This window comes from Lemur catta, chromosome 13 (assembly GCF_020740605.2).
Source record: "Lemur catta isolate mLemCat1 chromosome 13, mLemCat1.pri, whole genome shotgun sequence".
In the NCBI taxonomy this organism is placed as follows: domain Eukaryota; kingdom Metazoa; phylum Chordata; class Mammalia; order Primates; family Lemuridae; genus Lemur; species Lemur catta.
In genome coordinates, this window is record NC_059140.1 from 65688031 (window position 1) to 65707570 (window position 19540).

At 41.8% G+C, this 19540-nt stretch overlaps 1 protein-coding gene across 1 annotated transcript; it reads right to left on the reverse strand.

Moving 5' to 3' along the window:
* Positions 1 to 996: 996 nt before the first annotated feature.
* On the reverse strand, positions 997 to 2527 carry CYSLTR2 (cysteinyl leukotriene receptor 2). Its single transcript, XM_045567166.1, has one exon. It carries the CDS (start codon positions 2459 to 2461, stop codon positions 1382 to 1384), a length of 1080 nt encoding a protein of 359 aa, XP_045423122.1. The 5' UTR covers positions 2462 to 2527; the 3' UTR covers positions 997 to 1381.
* Between the last annotated feature and the right edge of the window lie 17013 nt (positions 2528 to 19540).

A 19540-nucleotide genomic window follows, 5' to 3' on the forward strand; every position in this document is an offset into this window, starting at 1 on the left:
GGAGTAGGTATGTAGTGGGGGAGAGGGGCTCTTATTCAGATTTTCAACCAATCTTCTTGGAGGTTTGCAAGGGTGACAGTGGGGAGAGCACCCAGACACTACTTCTGCATGGAGGTTTTTAAAACTCTTACTAGCTGTGTGGACTTGAACAAGTTTCTTAATTTCTCTGAGCTTCAATTTCTTCCTCTGTAAAATGGAAACCCAGAGCTTTGCTGTGAATGTTAAATGGGATTAATGAGTGTAAAGTGCCTGGCACAGTCTGCCCAGCATGGGGAGGGCACTTAGTGTTTGGCAGTGCAGTGGTCATGGTGGTAGTCATTGGTAGTATTCTCAGCCTTGTTTCAGTGGATAGAAAGGAACACTAGAGAGACTATGTATCTAGTGTTTTTCTACACTCTCTCAAAAGGGAAGGCAGCATCACCCTATTCATATTCTGCCAAAACGTTAATAGAATTTCAGGGGTACACGAGCCTTTGCAACTTGCCCTCCACTCCACCTTCTCCTTAATTGTCCAACCCAAACCCTTAGAACCACTTCTTTTGTTTTGGCTCCCATCTCAGTGGCTCAATGGAAGGGAGTGAGAACTGTGGTGAAGTCAGTCCAAACCCAAATCTCAAAGTAAAATTGAGATACATGTCCATGACCAACCCTCACTTCTCCTCTATTCCACACACAATTCCTCCATCCCAGGGCAATGCTGTAGGTCTTCCTCCTACATTTCCTGTCCTTCCTACTCCCCTGGAAAGAGAGAGGTAAAGGAAGGATTCTTGCCTTCAGTGTGCTAGGGCCTCTCTCCCAGTTCAAAATGAAATTCCTCCTTTCCCTGCTTATCACCAGCACCAGCCTCAAATCATCTCCCATCTTTTCTCCCACTGTTCTTGTTTGGGACTATGACTCTGCTTTGTTCCAGAGCAGCCTTTCTCTTCACAGTCTTCTCCTGAATTCTTGGGGTGTGTTTCTTATCTGCTCTGGGGCCTCCAGCAGCTCTGTTATTTGGTCATATCTCAGGGGATTGGAGAGGGAAGAGAAACTGAAGAAGCTGGAGAAGTTGGAGCTGTCTTCAAGTTAAGAATTTGGAATACCTGATGGGCCAGAGATCTGATCCAGAATACACTGTGCTTTGCATTTTTTTCACCAGTCTGACATTTCAGCCTGTAAGACTCCAGTCGGGATTTTTCCTCCTATCTCTCTCAAAAAGACTCAATCACTGAAAATATACCTAATAAATTTTTTGAAGTATGTCTTATTAACAAAAGTCATGGTGGATTAAATATTGAGATTGACTCTAGATGGCAATGGTGTAAATACAAAGTTATTTGGAGACTGTGAGTGATGGACGGTGGACACGAGGATACAAAAACAGGCACCACCTAATAACTCCTTACACTCTTGTTTCCTTTTTCAACCACACACAAACAGAAAAGCTGCACTTTGTCTTTGGCTTCTGTGGATAATGTTTTCTTAGTGCAGCCTTTAGTCTGCCCTTAAAATTCTCCCCAGCAAAGTAATAGAGCAAAGGATTGAAGCAGCTGTTGGCTGCCGCCAAGGCCAGCGTGACGATCACGGCTTTATGCAGCGCCTCTTTGCATATATCCATTTCCCACGAGATCAGGTGGACGGTCCTCAGTGTATGATAGGGCAGGAAACACAGGAGGAAGATGATCAAGGCAATGATGATGGTGATCAGCGCCTTCCTGTGAGAAGCCCGCAGCCCTGATTCTGGGACCTCCACCTTTAACAGGACTCGAATGATCATCAGGTAACAGATGCTGAGCGTGAAGAATGGCAGCAGGAAGCCCACAACCAAGGCAATAACGTTCATGATCTGCAATTTGGTAACTTTATGGAGATTCAGCTCTAAACATAAGGTGACATTGCCCTTCTGCTCAGAGCCATTCTTCAGAAGCATTATTGAGGAAGCCATCATGAACATCCATATGATCCCACACAGGATCCAGGCACTCCTGATGCTGGTGACATGGAGAAGCCGAAAAGGGTGAACAGTTGCCAGGAAACGGACAACACTCAACACAGTCAGGAAATAAATGCCGCTGTACATGTTGACATACAAAGAATAAGACATAATCCTGCAGGTCAGGTCCCCAAAAATCCAGTTGGAGCCTCTGAGGTAATAGTCAGCCCTGAAGGGAAGTGTGCTTATGAACAAGAGATCTGAAATGGCCAGGTTTAGCATGAAAACGTTCACAGATGTGGACTTCTTATGAGGCTGCAGGAAAACATATATGGAAAGGCCATTTCCCAAGGATCCCCAGACAAATATTATCAGGTATACGATTGGGTAAAATTCTCTCTTGAAGTTTTCAACTGTACAGTTCTTGTTGTTGTTGTTGAAGGTGCCATTTGGTTCCATTTCTGATATGGAGATGGGTAGAGGTAAGGACATAGTTTCCTCTCTATGCTGGGTTAGAAAGAAACAGACACAAAAAATTACTTTGTGCATTTTATTTTTCCTTCTTTATCACTGATTTCATCTTTCTAGGTTTTAATGAAACAGGGAGAAATACTAGTTTTTCTTTGAAACTTGAGTTTAAAAATATTGGTTAAATCTTTACTATATGCTGCACTACATTTCATGATAAATTTCCTAATTTATAGAGTGTAACATAACCATTGATTTGTTTGGTTGAAGCTGAAGCCTCAAACTTAGGGAAATTGTGGCCTAGTGCCCATGTTGACACGAGGGCCTCCCTGTTGCACTGCACCCTAAATCTCCGGATGACAGATTTCTCATCAGAAACTATTGAGGACAGAAGGAAATGGTACATTTCTCAAGTGCTGAAAGAAAAGACCTGTCAACCTACCATTCAATATACAGCAAAAATATCTCACAGGTTTGAAGGGGAAATCAAGATAGGTCTTGCCAGCAGACCTATCTCAAAAGAATGACTAGAGGAAGCTCTCCAAACAGAAAAGAATCAATAAAAGAAGGAACCTCAGAATATTAGAAAAGAAGAAAGAACATGGTAAGCAAAAGTATGGATAAATACAATAGGCTTTCCTTCTCTTTTCAAGTCTAAGTTTCATTTGATGGTTGAAACAAAAACTGTAATGCTGTCTGGTGTGGTTCTAAATGGATATAGGGAGGGGAATTATTTAAGATTATTATATTGTAAATGAGGGAAAATAAAGAGACATAAAGAAAGGTAAAGTTTCTACACTTCACTTAAAGTGGTAAAATGATGATGCTAACAAACCGTGATAAGTAATGGATATAAAATGTAAGACCTAGAGAATCCACTAAAAAACTATACAAAGAGATACACTCAAAAACACTGCAGATAAATCAAAACGGAACTCTAAAAGGTGTTCCAGTCACCAGCAGCAAGGCAGGAAAAAGAAAACGATACAGACAGAAAACAAAAAATAAAATGGCAGATTTATCCCTAATTTATCCATAGCTAGTAAGTGAATTTTAACACAAAATAAATGTAGAAAAATCAATTATATTTCTATATACTAGCAATAAACATGTGAACACACTGAAATTAAAAATATAATTCCATCTACACTCATTCAAAACTAAAATGCAACACGTAAATGTAACTTTCATAAGACATGTACAGGACTGACATGCTGAAAACTACAAAATGCTGTTGATGGAAATTAAAGCTTTAAATACATGGAAAAACATATCATGTTCATAGAGTGGAAGGCTCAATAGAATAAAGATGTTAATCCTCCCCAAATTTATAACACAGGATTAATGCAATTCCCAAGAAAATTCCTATAAGAGTTTTTTGTACAGACAAGGTTATTCCAAAATTTATATGGAAAAGCAAATGAACTAGATAGAATAACTAAAGCATTTTGAAAAAGAAGATTGAAGTGGGAGGAGTCGATCCATCCAATTTTAAGACTTATTTTACAGCTGCAGTAATCAAGACTGTGTGATATTGGTTGAAGGACAGACACATAGATCAACAGAACAGAAGAGAAACCCAGAAATAGACCCACACAAATATGCACAACTGATTTTTTACAAAGGTGCAAAAAGCAACTCAATGGAGGAAAGAGTTTTTTCAGAGGATTGGAGCAATTGGATAGCCATAGGCTAAAGAACGAACCTTGAATTAAACCTCACACCTTATATAATAATTAACTAAAATAGAGCATGGACTTCATGTAAAATGTAGAACTATAAAACTTTTAGAAAAAAAATTGCAGAAACTCTTTGGGATCTAGGACTAAGCAAATAGTTCTTAGACTTGGCACAAAAAACATAATCCATTAATGGGAAAATTAATCAATTAGACTTCATTAAGATGAAAAGCCTTTTCTCTGCAAAAGACCCTGTTAACAGGACAAGCTACAGACCAGCTACAGACTGGGATAGAATATTTGCAAACCACATATCTGAGAAAGGATTATCCAGAATATATAAAGAACTCTCAAAACTCAACAAAATCTAGATTTAGTAAATTTAGATTTAGTAAAACAAAAATCTAATTAGAAAATGAGCAAAAGACATAAACAGACATTTCAGAGGATATACAGATGGCAAACGAGCACATGAAAAATTGTTCAACATCATTAGCCATTAAGGAAATTCAAATTAAAACCACAGGGAGATATCACTACATACCTAACAGAATGGCTAAAATAAAAAATAGTGACAACACCAAATTCAGAGAAACTGGATCACTCATACATTGTTGATAAGAATGTAAAAGGATACAGTCATTCTGGAAAACAGTTTGGCAGTTTTCCTAAAAAATGGAATATGCTAGTACCATACAGTCCAGTCATTATACTCCTGGGCATTTATTCCAGGGACGTGAAGAGTTACGTTCACATGAAAACCTGTACTTGAGTGATGATAGCAGCTTTATGTGTAATAGAACCAAACGGAAAACAACCCTTCAATGGTTAAACAAACTGTGGTACACACATACCATAGAATACTACTCAGCAATGAAAGGCGTAAACTACTGACACATACAGTAACTTGAATAAATCTCCAGGGAATTATGCTATGCAGAAAAAAAAAAACCTCAAAAGATTACATACTCTATGATTCCACTTATACAACATCCTTAAAATAACAAAATTGTAGAAATGAAGAACAAAGTAGTTGCCAGGCATTAAGAAGGTGGTGAGGGTGGGAGGGAAATGGATGAAGCTATAAAAGGGCAGAATGGAGAATTTGTGTATCATAACTGTATCAATGTCAATATCCTGCTCTGACATACAATAGTCTTGCAAGATGTTACCATTGAGGGAAAGGGTACAAGAGATTTCTGTGTTATTTATTACGACTGCATGAAAATCTATAATTATTTTTTTTAAAACAAACAATAAAGATTAGGTGTGGTTTGAACAGGATGCCCTAAGATGGCTGCAAAATTCCATCTAGAAGAATTGCTCAGTAGTTCTTGTGTTCAGGAAAACACTTAGATTTCACAAGGTCACCTTCCCCACCCACACCGTTCCTCCCCAACCTGCCCACACTGTACATCTAAAGAGGTGATGCCAGGGGAGATGGGAGAAGGCACTCAGCAACCTTGTTGCAATTAATATTGAAGTCAGTTTGTTCAATTACAGATGTGTTTCTGGTGGACTTGGAGGGAGGATGATTGACAGAAATGAAGTTTCACAAAGATTCATCTGAAGTCCTTGTTGACTTGAGCAAAATACCCTCAACTCAGTTAACTGTGTACATCCGAGACACCTGACCGTGGCTGCAGAGAGGTTCAGAAAGAATTGAGCTCTGATATTTTGCCGAGAACCTTTAGCAGTGTTTGTTTAGTTTTCCTAGGAACAAATCCTCTGAGACTTTTTGGTTATCTGGTCAGATTTGCAGGTCTGGTTAGTTGTAAAAATTGTTGTCTAGACTTCTAACATCTGTTCTACTGTCTATGAGGAAAGGACAGGCAGAGGCCCCATAAATCTGTCTTCTGGCCACCCTCAGGGACTGAGAGTTAGAAGGACTGGGATTTTTTGGACAAACTTTGTTCAGGACACTATTTCAAAACTTTTAAGGACTTCCTCTGTCTTATCTTTGTGACCTTGAGAACGGCTTTATTTTGTTTTTCAGCCCTGATTGTGGATAATTGGCCTCTGCCCACCTTCCGGAGACTGAAGGTTAGACGAGAGTGGTCATTACAGACCACCGCGGCTCTGAGGGGCTCCACTCAGCCTAAAGCTGTGCATCCTCCAGGCCAGATACCTGTGTCCTTCAGGTTTCCTCACTGTCACGCAAATGTGCGCGCTTATCTCTACAACTGGTGCAATTTCACCAGGGACAATCTGGAATTGCAGTGGCCATCCCGGGGAGCTTTTGACATAACAAGATTGTTTACTGGAGAAGCACTGTAGAACAAAAAGCGAAGAAACCTTCGAGAGAAGATTGTCTTGTTTTCTAAGAGAGATTCTTTTGTTTAAAGTTGGAGATAGCCCATCCTTTATTTCCATAACTTGGATTTTAATAAATGCTGTCTTTTACATTAGATTAACTGATAAAATCTCCAAGGGCTCAAGCCAATTTTAATATCACTCTTTTTTATGTGATATTTCAAAATCTATTTTTCTATATATAACCTTCTTCCTTCTCTTTTCAGAGGGAACATAGTTAGTCTTTTTCAATGTTAATTTCATATTCATCTGAAGCAGACTTCCTTTTCTCTCTCTCTTTTTTTCTCTATTCTTCTCCCCCTCTTTTCCCTTCCCTTTGGAAATTAAAGATTACCTTATCAAATAAGTCATTCACTTTCATGTACACATTCTAGGAATAATTAGTCCAGATAAACAGTCAAAATGTTTGAAAGAAAGAAAGAAAAAAATTATTAAACTGTGTTTCTTTTTGTGGGCACTAAAAGTATATTTACATTATAGACTTTACTTAATTATAAAAAAGAAGAAAAGGCATTATCTTCAAGTTAAAAAAAGATTTAAATTTTTGATTTAGAGTCTTCAAAAAATTAATTTAATATGAAAACTAGTATCAGCACAATATTTTGGTTTGTAAAAGGCTAGAGTTAAATTTTTTATTAATTAAACTAGATTTTCTACACTGGTTGTATGAGTTAAACAAGATTCCAGTATTTCCATGACTTTTTAAAATTTAAAATTATATATATGATATTGTATGAATAATAATAATAAATGCCTTTTTAAAAGTTTAATTTTATGAAATTTTTACAATGCTACAAATTATAAGGATTTAATGTGCTGATTAAAATTGTAATTTCCTGATCCTTAAGTAACTTTAAGACCATAGACAAATGATTAGTTAATTAATAGATAATCTTTGGAAGTCTAGACTACTTCTAAATAAGAAACAGCTACAAACAGTGGTCATTAAATAAAATTTTTAACTTTATTTCTTAAAAATGACAATAGATTAACAAAATATGCAAATGCCTTTGATATCATTTACTTATACATCAAAATTGTTTAAAGTGTACGAAATAAATGCAAGTAGACAGAAAAACATTTAAACAATTTTGATTTTCTCTCTTCTTCCTTTTGTGCCTGAAGAAAAGGAAGATTGATCACTTTGGTTAAAGATGATAATCAATATGTGGCTAGTACAGAGAAATACAAGTATATATACAGAATAATAAATATGGTTTCCCATTTATTAGGAAAGTTAAAATAGATTATTCAGAGTGTAAATTTGATATGATATACACATGCTATTTCATAGATTTAATTTTAAAGCTATAGTTAAACATTTTAAATTTATTAACTATTTGTATATTTACATATCTGTATATGCCTAAATACATACATGTAAAGGCATATTAATAAATTCTTTACTGTAGAAATGTTACATGAATAATGTGCATAAAAGAGTAAAATTAGAATTTAGGTCTGTTTAACATAAAATAATTAAATTATTTTATGCCCATATTAGTAAAGATTTCTTTTTGTCAATAAAATATTCTGTTAACTTTCAGTGCTTTGACACTTTTAAATAATTTTTTAAAAGATTCCTTGCTTGAAAACAAGTAAGTTCTCTCTTTTTTTTTTTTTTGAGACAGAGTCTCACTCTGTTGCCCGGGCTAGAGTGCTGTGGTGTCAGCCTAGCCCAGGCCGAGGCAGGTGGATCGTTTGAGCTCAGGAGTTTGAGACCAGCCTGAGCAAGAGTGAGACCCCGTCTCTACTAAAAAAATAGAAAGAAATTAGTTGGACAACTAAAAATATATATAGAAAAAATTAGCCAGGCATGGTGGCGCATGCCTGTAGTCCCAGCTACTCAGGAGGCTGAGGGAGGAGGATTGCTTAAGCCCAGGAGTTTGAGGTTTGCTGTGAGCTAGGCTGATGCCACGGCACTCACTCTAGCCTGGGCAACACAGGGAGACTCTGTCTCAAAAAAAAGAAAGAAGCGTGTTCACGTTTAAGCACGAAGTACCATAAAAACTGTGTATCAAAAGATTTTTTTTCCAGGATTCTAGATTCACAAACACACGTTTCCTTTTTGTAATGAAAAGCTTGAACAAATAGTTCAGGCTCAATTACGTGGGAATCATCAGAAATTTGTTGTTTATTTCAGTCTTTCATTAAATTTAGCAGCTAACCACAACATAGCTGTCTTCAGAGCTGTAGCAGGTGGAGTAAGGCACGTAGAAGCCTTAAGTCTACTTAGTCAATTTAGTTCTATGGTCTCCACTAAACTTAATAATTTTCCTGCTGTTTTTATTGATAGAAATAACCTGGGATTTTCTAGCTAGTCACCTGATCTCTTATGAAATTTTGTTGATTTGCCTTCAAATGTCACCATACATCACAGTAACACTGTAAACCCAGCTCCCCGCCTTCCCTCATCCGTAGAAAAAGAAGCCCATGATTGGTTACCTCTTCTCCTCGCATGGGCCTTCTAGAGTGTCCCTTGGATAGCCCTAATTTAATTTTCCTTATTGTTGGTTCATACTAAAAAAGAAAAACTAAAAATTTCCAAGTAGGCTATGCTATCACTGACTTGAATTTACCCTTGAAATAAAAGCTTTTCCTAGAAATAAAATAAGTTCAGATGGCTAAATTAATCGCCCTTACTTAGACCTGCCTGCTGACAAGAGATTAAAGAACAAATACTTATACACTGATATAAAGAATATGATTTTGGAGTAGTCCATGAATTCAAAATGCTTTAGCAATAAAGAGATTTCTTGACACTACACGAACCCCTATAAAATAGACAGTGAATTAAAGAACCTTGAGATGCTTTGCTATTGCCTAAGGAGAGAGCTATAATAAAAGCAGAATCTAGCAAAACTGCTTCACAATACTTCTACAATAGCAGAGATAAACTGGCAATGATATTAAACCAGCATTGCTGGGGAAATTTTAAAAATATTGCCTATGTTCCAATACTTGCCCTAACAGCATCAACGCAGTCCTAGTAGGCTGTAAAGTAGAACATGGACAATCAAGGCCTCAAGGCCCCTTTGAACATTTTCCAAAAGGTCTACGAATTTGTCCCAGTAATTGTCTATTCACAGAGTGTGTTAAGGCTTTTCTTTGCTGGATAGCTATGTCTGCAATGGTAGGAAAAAAATTTGCTTAATTCCGTATTACCAATTTGGAAATCCCAACTTGTCTCTCCAGCAACAGAGTCACACATTTCACTGTTACAATCATTAAAGAACTGTAAGGTTTTACCTTTACTTAGAAACTTTACTGTCCATAAACATCAGTAAAAGTAATGAGAACTGAAGGAGTTCCAAAACCCTCAAAGTATTCCATCTTGTTTCCAGTAAGATCAATCTCCCCTAGGACTCACAAATTATCTCCTTCTGAGTTCATAAGAGGCTATCTCATGCATTTGGGAATTACTTCCAATCTGTGATTCTATCCCTTTACAATCTAATGTGACTACTGCACGGAAGCTGCATTTCCAAAACATTGACATGAGCAGCCTCGGTGTGACCTGAAACCAAGATATTTGGTCTTCTGCAAAAGACATCAGAGAAAAACTTCTCTAGAAACTTGAAGGAAAGGACCTTATTGGGTTCTGTTAACATCTGACACAGCAGCACACTCCAATCTTAATCTTGGATTGGAGTCTTCACGTGAAACTTGGATTTATATTTCTCAACTAAAATAACATATATAAATTGATTCCCCAACTACTGGAAGTCCACTCCTTTGGCAGACCTCAAAAATTCACCAGAAGAGTTACAGAAGTGGATGGCTTCTGCCCAAAACAGTGGAACAAACTGGTGACTGACTACAGACACAAACAGCTTTCACACAGCAGAACAAAATTAATTTTCTGATTCTTTAGCACTCCTTTTCTCCCCTTAATTCTGCCACCCATCTTGTCTATTATTCTACTTTGACCACCTCTGCTAATAGGACCTCCCTACTCCTCACCCTGTTATCTCTGTCCCATGATGGGCCTCTGCCACTTAAGAAATAAACAAAACTCCCTGCTGTGTTGCTCTCAGACTATAGCTACTGTTCTTAATTTAACTGATTGCTAGTAACTATTTTTTATTAATAAAAACACTTCAAAAGTTTTCTTCTATATATCCCTTCTGATATTTGTTTCCCTGACATAAGGAACTCCAAATTTCAGTCTTAAAGAAATTGTACATTGATCCCACATCAACAAAACACTTCTGATGAGGTCCTTACAACCCTACTGGTGAAACCTAACCCTTTAGGAGAGGGAACAAAGATCAAGCATATCCTGGATAAAAACAGTTACCTCGTTTCCTTCAGGGACACTCCAGTGTGCTTTGCAGGACCTGTTTGACTCCACAGAAGGCATCTTCCCACCTCCAGTAACAAACCCACATCAAATTTTTTAAAAAGGGTTCATTCCTGTTGTGATCAATGATTCTTAAATTCCCAGTGTCAATACAGTCTGCCCCACTAGGATGATGCCTCTTATGTGGACATCAGCCTTAAACCCACTTGCCACACACTAACTCATCCTGTGCATTCAGGAAAATTGCTAGGGAATTTCAAATGTTTAACACTACCGCCCCTCCAGTGAATTATGTTTCCCTAAAAACAAAACAGAGAAACCTCCAAATGAGGCAGGCACAAGCATCTTGAGGCAACTACCAGAGGGAGAACTGACTTGCTGTACTGCATGCTATGAGTGTTAGTCAGGGTTTTGGAGACAGGCAGAACCAATAGGATAGATGGATGGATAGATAGATAGATAGATAGACAGACAGACAGACAGACAGACAGATAGACAGAGATATATGACAGGCAATTTATTAGGGAAATTGGCTTACACAGTTATGGAGGCAGAGAAGTCCCACGACAGGCTATCTGCAAGCTGGAGCCCCTGGGATGCTGGCAGCGTGGCTCAGTCCAAGTTCAAAGACCTTGGAACCACAAAACCCAGTGGTATAAATCTCAGTCCGAGGCTGCAGATTCTCTGGCTGAGAATCTGCTGGCGCTGGCATAAATCCTGGAATCTTAAGGCTAGAGAGCCTGGAGCCAAGGGCAGGAGGAGGAGAGTGTCCCAGTTTTAGGAGAGAGAGAACAAATCCTTTTCTCTCCTCTTCTATTCTATTTGAGCCCCCAGCCAACTGGATGTTGCCCACCCACATTGAGGGTGGATCTTCCTCACTCAGTCCACCGACTCCAATGATAATCTCCTCTATAAACACCCTCACAGACACTCGCAGAAGTAATGCTTTACCTGTTCTCCAGGTATTCCTGAAGCCAGTCTAGTTGACACCTAAAATGAACTATCACACTATGCTAGCAACATCTACCATAGCTGGGATGATGCAACCAGAAAGGATCATCCAAAACTTGTCTCTGACCCTGGCAAAAGTCATAAATTATACAACTTCTGCTCTGGAAGCCTAGGTTTAAATTTAAATTCACTGGGCAGAGTTGTCATGGATAATTTCTTCTTAGCTAGTGAAAGAGAAATTTATGCTAGAGTAAACACTTCTTGCTGCACCTGCATAAATACTACAGAACAACCCACAGCTATGGGGGAAAGCTTCCTGGATATCTAGAAAAGAACAGGTAGGTGTAGGGGGACACGTTTTCATTGCCTGGGTGTGATAATCTGGGTCCCTGTTTTCAGAGGCTGTTATAAGAACTAATGACCATGTTTGTTTCTGCAAAGTCCTGTTTCCTTGAATCCTACACTCAAATTACCTAACACAAGCACAAATCCTACAATTCCTTCCTAACACCTTCTTCCTGAGACACCCCAATTTCCAGTGCTGTTCATTTTCCCTGGATATAAGAAGTCCATACACCCAACTTTGTTCATCTACAGGCATATTCCTAATGGCCTTTGACTAGAAGACATAGACCCCAAGAAGCCACATAATGATCTAAAGAATAAAAGAGATATGGTAAAGCATTAGTTAATTTAACCTACCCAAAGAGATGATGGTTTGTAGATGTATCTCTGATGCAGCAAGGATGCTTTTCAATTCTCCTTCAGAGACCTACGTGAAGATGTAACTAAAAAATATGATTGGCACGTAAATGATGGTTTTTTTCCCTTAATCTTCCCCATGATTAAGGATATCTTCCCACGATATCTTCCACAGAACATGAATCCCATGAGATGCTCTGTACAAGAAAAGGCTCCTATGGTCAAATCAGTGTGAGAAACACAGCAAGCTCTAATATCCCTGTCTTGGAGAGTCATGATGCATTTAAGCCTCTATGGTATCCTGAAGAAAAAAGAAGCCAGATTTATACAGAATTTCTTGCCCTTCTTTTGACCCTGAAAACTTTTTTGCACATTAACACAGTCAAACATCTCACAGAAGTAATGTTCTACACAATCTTACTTGGGGAAATGCTGGCATGATTATACAATCTGTCTGGAATATGAGTTTGACAGAAGAGAAAGGGAAGCCCTACCTAATGGTTCAGACCAGCCAGAAGGGACTAAGGCAGTATGGAGTCCTAGCACTTGGAGTTGAGAGCTCTATGCACTTACTGTTGGGTAAATTAGCATCTCTGAGCACCCCTTACTTCATTTGTAAAATGGAGATTGTACTGGTTTCCTAGGGCTACCTTAACAAAATACCACAAACTGGGCAGCTTAAAGCAACAGAAATTTATTCTCTCAGAGTTCTGGAGTCTAGAATTCTGAAACTGAGTTGTCAGCAGGGCCATGCTTCCTTTGAAGGCACTGAGGAAGAATCCTCCCCTGCCTCTTCTAGCCTCTGGTGGTTATCAGCAATCCTTGGCTTGTAGACACATCACTGCAATCTCTTGGCTCTCTCACCACATGGCATTTTCCCTCTATGTCTTTCCATCATCTTTTCTGTGTCTCTGTGTCTTCTCCTTGAATTATAAGGACACCAGTCACACTGGCCTTAGGGCCCACATTATCCAGTACGACGTCATCTTAACATTACATCTGCAAAGACCCTACTTCCAAATGAAATCACATTCATAGGTACCTGAGGTTGGGACTTGGACATATTGCTTTGGGGGACATAACTGGGCTACAACAGAAATAGGTAACATCTATGAAAGGATTACATGAGAAGCAGAAAGAGAACGTGTGCTTTGCAGGGTAGTTGGCACTGGGTAAATGCTCCCTGGCTGCTCCATCCTCATGAATGAATGTAGGAATGATTCAGCTTCAACATCTGCCATCCCATTGGCCACCAGGGATGAGTTGATGACATCAACTCTCACATTGATGAGGTGTAAAAAGTAGAGTCCTCTTGGTGCTTGCTATAAAGGCATACTCTATAGAAACCCTGGTTACTCTCAGATTGTTCTGATGTGTTTCTAATGAAAAACTCTCAAGACTACCCCACTCCTTTGCTCTGAACCTATTCATTCCTTTCAGGGAGTCCTCTGATAACCCATCTGCTCAGTCAAGTCTCTCTAGAAAAATGGACCATGGATTGTGAACTGGAAGAATCCAATAAAGTGAAAGTAGAATCCCTCATTATAATCCCCACTATAAATTTATAAATCAGAATTTTGGGTTAACAATTAGTCCCCTGTGAGTTTTGTGGGCATAAGTTGATTTCTTGACAACTGATAGGATGAAATTTCTCATCTGCAGAGCTGAGGGTTCAATTCTATGTCTGAGATGACCCCTGAAGTTTTGGCTCTGATTACATAGATAATGGCTCTCTCCTTTTGACCTATCTCAACAGCAAGTCTGAGGTTCCCAGCTTCGATTTTAAGAACAGTGAGGCGATTCGTTGCCACTAGGAGCACGTACTCTAGCACTCAGGAGACAGGTCAGGGCTGCAGATACAGTGCAGGAAACAGTCACATAGAGGCTGGATGTCTGTGAGCCTGGCTTAGGATTGGGAATACAGCAAAATGAGAAGCTTGGAGATAGTGTCTCCTCTCACTCTTCTAGTGAACTAAAATTTCTATCCATTGGCAGGGCCAGGACAGAAGGACTAAGTGCAAGCACAGAAGGTACTCAGTGCTAGAGGCTAGAGAGGGTACAGGTGGCATGCACAAGCCAAGTCAATGAAACAAATGTGGAGTTGGATTAACGTCACAAGTATGTGTCAGCTCTGCATGGGCAGGACACTAGAACCAGAGTTAATACACAGAGCTGAGGGGACTATGAGACAAGACAGGGGAATGGAGACTGGTATGGCACCAGCCAGAGGAATTTTCATGGAAATGTTCCATTGCAAGTGGCCTTTTATTGGAAAGGACAGAGTCCTACCCATCCACACAGCCATATAGAACCACTTTAGTCTTAAAGAACCTGACTTCGGAGCTAAGATTCTGTTAGAATCTTAAGGAAAGCTTACACCTAAGAGACCAGAGAAGAGCCTGAAAAAGTAGAAGTAGATGTGAAAGCAATCAAGTCCTTAAACTCTTTGACTATGAAGATTACCACTTGTTCCATCTCAAGACCAAGGGGAAATTGTGAATTGCAGTGAGAAGGGCAGCCTAGGGAGGTTGGGACCCAGCCCTGGACTCTTCCCTTGCTGGGGTGTGGCCTTCAGGGACACTGTCAGCTACAGATGCTGGAGGAAAGTCCCTTATCACAGGCAGGACATAGAATCCAGCAGGCATGACCACAGACAAGAGGTCATCAAAAAAGATGGTGGTCTACCAAGGATTTGAGGGGAGTGGGTAGACCAACAACTGACTCCAGCAACAAGGACTCCTTGAGCAACTGGGGAGGAAGGCAGAATTCACTGGGGAAGTCAGTCTGCATGCAGCAAGGCCCTTACTACCAGGCCATAGTGCAAAGAAAGGACTTTAGACCTGGGAGGAGGCCTGGCCAGTGCAGGCAGGCCCTGAGTCCCAGACAGCCTGGGTGCTAGACAGAGCCTTAGGCACAGAGACTCAGACCACGGATGCCAAGACAGGGGTCCATTTCCCCTAATGAGCTGGGAACTGAATCTTAGGAACAAGGGAGAAGCCCAATTTTAGAATCAAGGCACAAGATCAAGATTAGATCAACACAAAGGTAACGCTGAGTCCCACAGTTGCTTCAGTTCCTTTGCCTGAGGCTGGGGTTGGTTCAAGGCCCCACAGGAGGCTGGATGGGGACAGGGACAGTGGAAGTGGTCAATGGTTATGAAGCAGCCCCGGATGTAGAGAGAAGATAACTGCAGAAGCTGGGGGCTTTGATACCAAAAGCATCTTATTCCTGGAAAGAGAAAGAAAAAAAATACGCAAACACCCTGCCTAGAAACCTCATGTAGTTAAAAGCCACCAGCAAAATGCAGGACCAGCCCAGATTCAAAATTCCGTTAAGTTCAACATTTTCTCCTGAGAAACCTTTAAAATATTTTGGTTGTTGTTTCCTGCCCATATAAGACATTCAACTACACCACACTGCAACCCTTTCACCAGACTATAAAAAGAAAAAAAAAAAAAAGAGGAGGAAGAAAGAAAAAAAAAGGAAAGAAAAGAAAAAAAAAATCGCCTGCTAGATGACTGTAAAATTCAGCCAGACCAATTAAGTACGTGACAAGAAGCTGAGAAATGTATGAAGAGATAAATTCAAGGGAAACTGGGAAATAATTTGACAGCATAATTTCCAGGGCCTTAATGGGAGAGGAGTGAGCATGTGCACAGCTTGCTGTACTGGAAGGGGCTCCGAACAAAGAAAGGAATTAAGACTTTGTCTCCTGCAGCTTTACTGGTAATTAAACAACAAAGAAGGAACAGGGAGCTGCAGCAGCGGCAGATGGAGATTCTATATTTGAGTCAGGAAACAAACCAAACACACTCTGTGACCAGTTAAAATCTGACAAGGATGAATGGTTTATGTTGACACTTAGAATGTTTGCACCATCATAGCAAAGCTGCAACTGTTCAAAACCTCACAGTAGTTATTTTTATTCATGCTTAGAAAAAAATATCTTTGATACATTCTCATTAGGGCACAGAGCCCTCCCTCCCCTCCCTGCACGCCACCATCAACACCAACCACGGGCTCATGCATGTGCCACCTTCAGTTCTTGGATGCAGACTTGTGTCCTGCTCACAGGACCCAGAGACTGAGGCACTGGGACACATTGACTCAGACATACTGGGAACAGCAGCAAGCAACATGCAGCGTCAGTTGCCCTGACGCTAAGGTAAATTACTAAAGAGCAAATAATCTTTCAAAGATAGAGGTTGGTGCAGTTTGCATCACCTTTACAAAGAACTAGTGATGGGATCTGGGGCCGAGCAGCCCTGAGGCAGAGGGCAGAGGGCAGAGGGCAGCAGCACCTAACCTGGCCAAAGGGGAGAACTGGTAGACCTGCCACATGGGCACCCTCTCTATATGCTACTAGGTGGCATTCGAAGCCTCCTGTTTGGCCACTGTCTCTGGGACCTGTAACTTCCACATTGAAACCCCTTCTGGTAAATTGCCATCAGGGCTCTTGGTCGTCTGATTACATCTGCCATCCCATTGCTCCTCACTTCAAGCCACCCTGTCTTGGCTGAACCCACCCAAGTGCCTGGGGAAGTGCATTTCCTCTGTTGGCCCACCTGTCTCAAGCTGCAGCCGCTCCTTCATCCAACAAGGGGCAACAGCGAGTCGGCTACGGTTACTCTGAGCCAGGCACTCTGCAAGCTCCTTCCGTGTATTAACTCAATTAGCCTTAAATAGCCCGTGGTGCTCTTGCTAACAGCTCTAGGCACTGCGATCTGATCATTTTATAGATGAGAAGACCAAAGTGCAGAGACATGGCCTAGCTTGTGTGCCAAGTTCCCTCGTTAGTGGGGGGATGGGGCTTGAACCAGTTGTCAGCTGTCAATCAGAGCACCGTCCTGCTCCTCGGAGCCCCGAATGTACCTGACGGTGAAGAAAACGCAACCCATGACCTAAAGGAAGCTCCAGGGTGGTGCATGAGCCAGACAAGGTAGCAGGACAAAGCTCGTGAGGCGAGAAGGGCCGACAGAGGGACATGTAAACAGTGCCCTGGGAACACGAGGGAGGGGCTGCAGCCAGCCTGGGGGAACAAGGGGCCTTTTTTAAGGTTCCAAGGAGAGAAGTTGACTGAGGAGTCAGGGATCCCAGACAGGGGAACAGGATGCATGAAGGCCCCGAGCTGAGAGCACATGGCAGGTTTGGGGAAAGGCGAGTAACACAGGCCAGTTTGGGTGAAGCGTGCGGAGGAGGACGGGGCTGGCAGCGCGTGGTGTGAGGTGCCTCTGTGTGCACCAAGGGGCCGGGCTTTCATCCTGAGGGCAGTGGGGGCCCCCCCGCAAGGTGCGGAGCAGATCTGCTGGTTCTGACGGCACGTGGAGGGCAGTTTGGGGGCGGCAAGCCTGAGTGCAGACAGTGGGGTGGGGATGCTCTCGTGATGATGCGGGGCAGAGCTGGGGACAGGCTCGGGTGGGACTGAGAGATATAAAGGGGTGAAATTGACCGGACTATGGGGACCTGGGTGTGGAGAGTCAGGGAACAGGGGAGTCATGCGCCCTCTCAGTATTTGGGGACGGGAGTGGTGCCTTTCATTAATAAAATAGACACAGGAGGAAGATGCTGTTTGGGGGAAGAAATGAGGAGATCCATTCGGGGCCGTTTGAATGTGAGGCATTTATGGAACAGGGAGACGGAACTGCCCTGTTGCCGTGGGGAGCTGGGAGGAGGAGCTGGCTGAGCCTGAGCATGCAGGGCCATCAGCGCCTGGTGTGCTGATGGTGACAGAACCAGAGGAGGGGAGATCTCCTGCCAGGGTGTGAAAGCAGAGCAGGAGAGAGGGTCAGGATGGAGCCACAGGGGACATCAACAATAAGGGGACAGGCAGAGAGAGCAGGAGGCAGGAAAGACGGCTGAGAAACCGCAATGCCAAGGAGGCCAAGAGGGAACTGATGGGGATAAAAGGTACCAGGGGACTGGGCAACAAGAAGGTTGTCAGTGGTCACAGGTGGTGTGGAAGGCCGAGGGCAGGAAGCTGAGACAGGAGCAGCAGCTGAGCGAGTGACTGCAGCAGAGGGACAGGGCGCATCTGAGCTCTGCGGCCACTGCAAAGGGTTTGCTGCTGGAGGGAGATTTTGAGTCAGGGAGGGAAGACACGCACCTTCTCCCTGGGTCACCTTGATGCCTGTTCTCAGCCCGTCTCCCTCATGTGACTTCAGTCCCTTCCCTGCTCCTCTCTCCTCTCCCTTCAAACATCACGCACCAGAGCCGCAGTGTCGCAGGATGTACGGTCACTGGAAATCAGGAGGCCTGCCAGACTCCCACCCCCTGCTTTCTAGCTATGTAAGCTCTGCTCGCTTAGCTTCCTTATCTTCCCACGAGTCTAACAAAGCTGGTCCCTTAGGATTGCTTTGAGTTTTAAATGAAAGCATGTGTTGGCTCTGCATAGCAGGTGGTCAACCAAATGTTACTGTCCTTCTCTCCTAAGCTAACTCTGTAACCTACTGAAACTCCGCCCCATTTCTCCTTGTCCTTTTATACCTAACACCCCAAATCAGTGGGCTCCTGCTGCCATTTCTCTCCCTCTTCTTCCTCTTACTAATCTCCAGCAATCTGGCTGCCCTCCCCCACCCCATCCAGCCCAAATGAGACCCTCCTGTAATCGTATAGACCCAAGATAAGGCCATCTGTTCTGTGCCACAGCCTGGTTGGTCCACTGGTCTCTTCTCAAACTTCCTTCTCGGTCATGCTGTAGAATCCTATCCTCATGCCTTTGAAACCTCCACTCCTCTGCCTTCTGTGGCGCTGGGGCCTCGGGGTTTTTTATTTCCTGACTGCCCAGCCCTTCTGAATCCAGCGAGAGTTTATCTTCATCCTACCATGATCACGTCCCCTAGGAGCCCTGCCTCCGCCCACACACCTCTCCCCGTCTTCCCTCCCCCCATGGAGACTCTGCCTCTCTGCCTCTGCCTCCCCAATATGCCTTCTGATGTCTCATATTTTCATCTTATAATGTGCAAAGAATTTTCTTCTCAGTTATCTCATTTGCTCTACTTGGCTATCTTTTGAGATAGGCTAAATTGGCATTATTAATCTCAATTTTACAAATAAAGAAAAAAAATCTGAGACTAGGAGAACTGAAGTGACTTTTCCTGAATTCTAACCTGATCTATAGTCACACACTTTTAGTTGCCCACAAGATGGTCTTACTTAGAGATTCTGCCTCTCCCTCAAACCCTACCTGAATTTATCCAACTCCTCAAACTGATC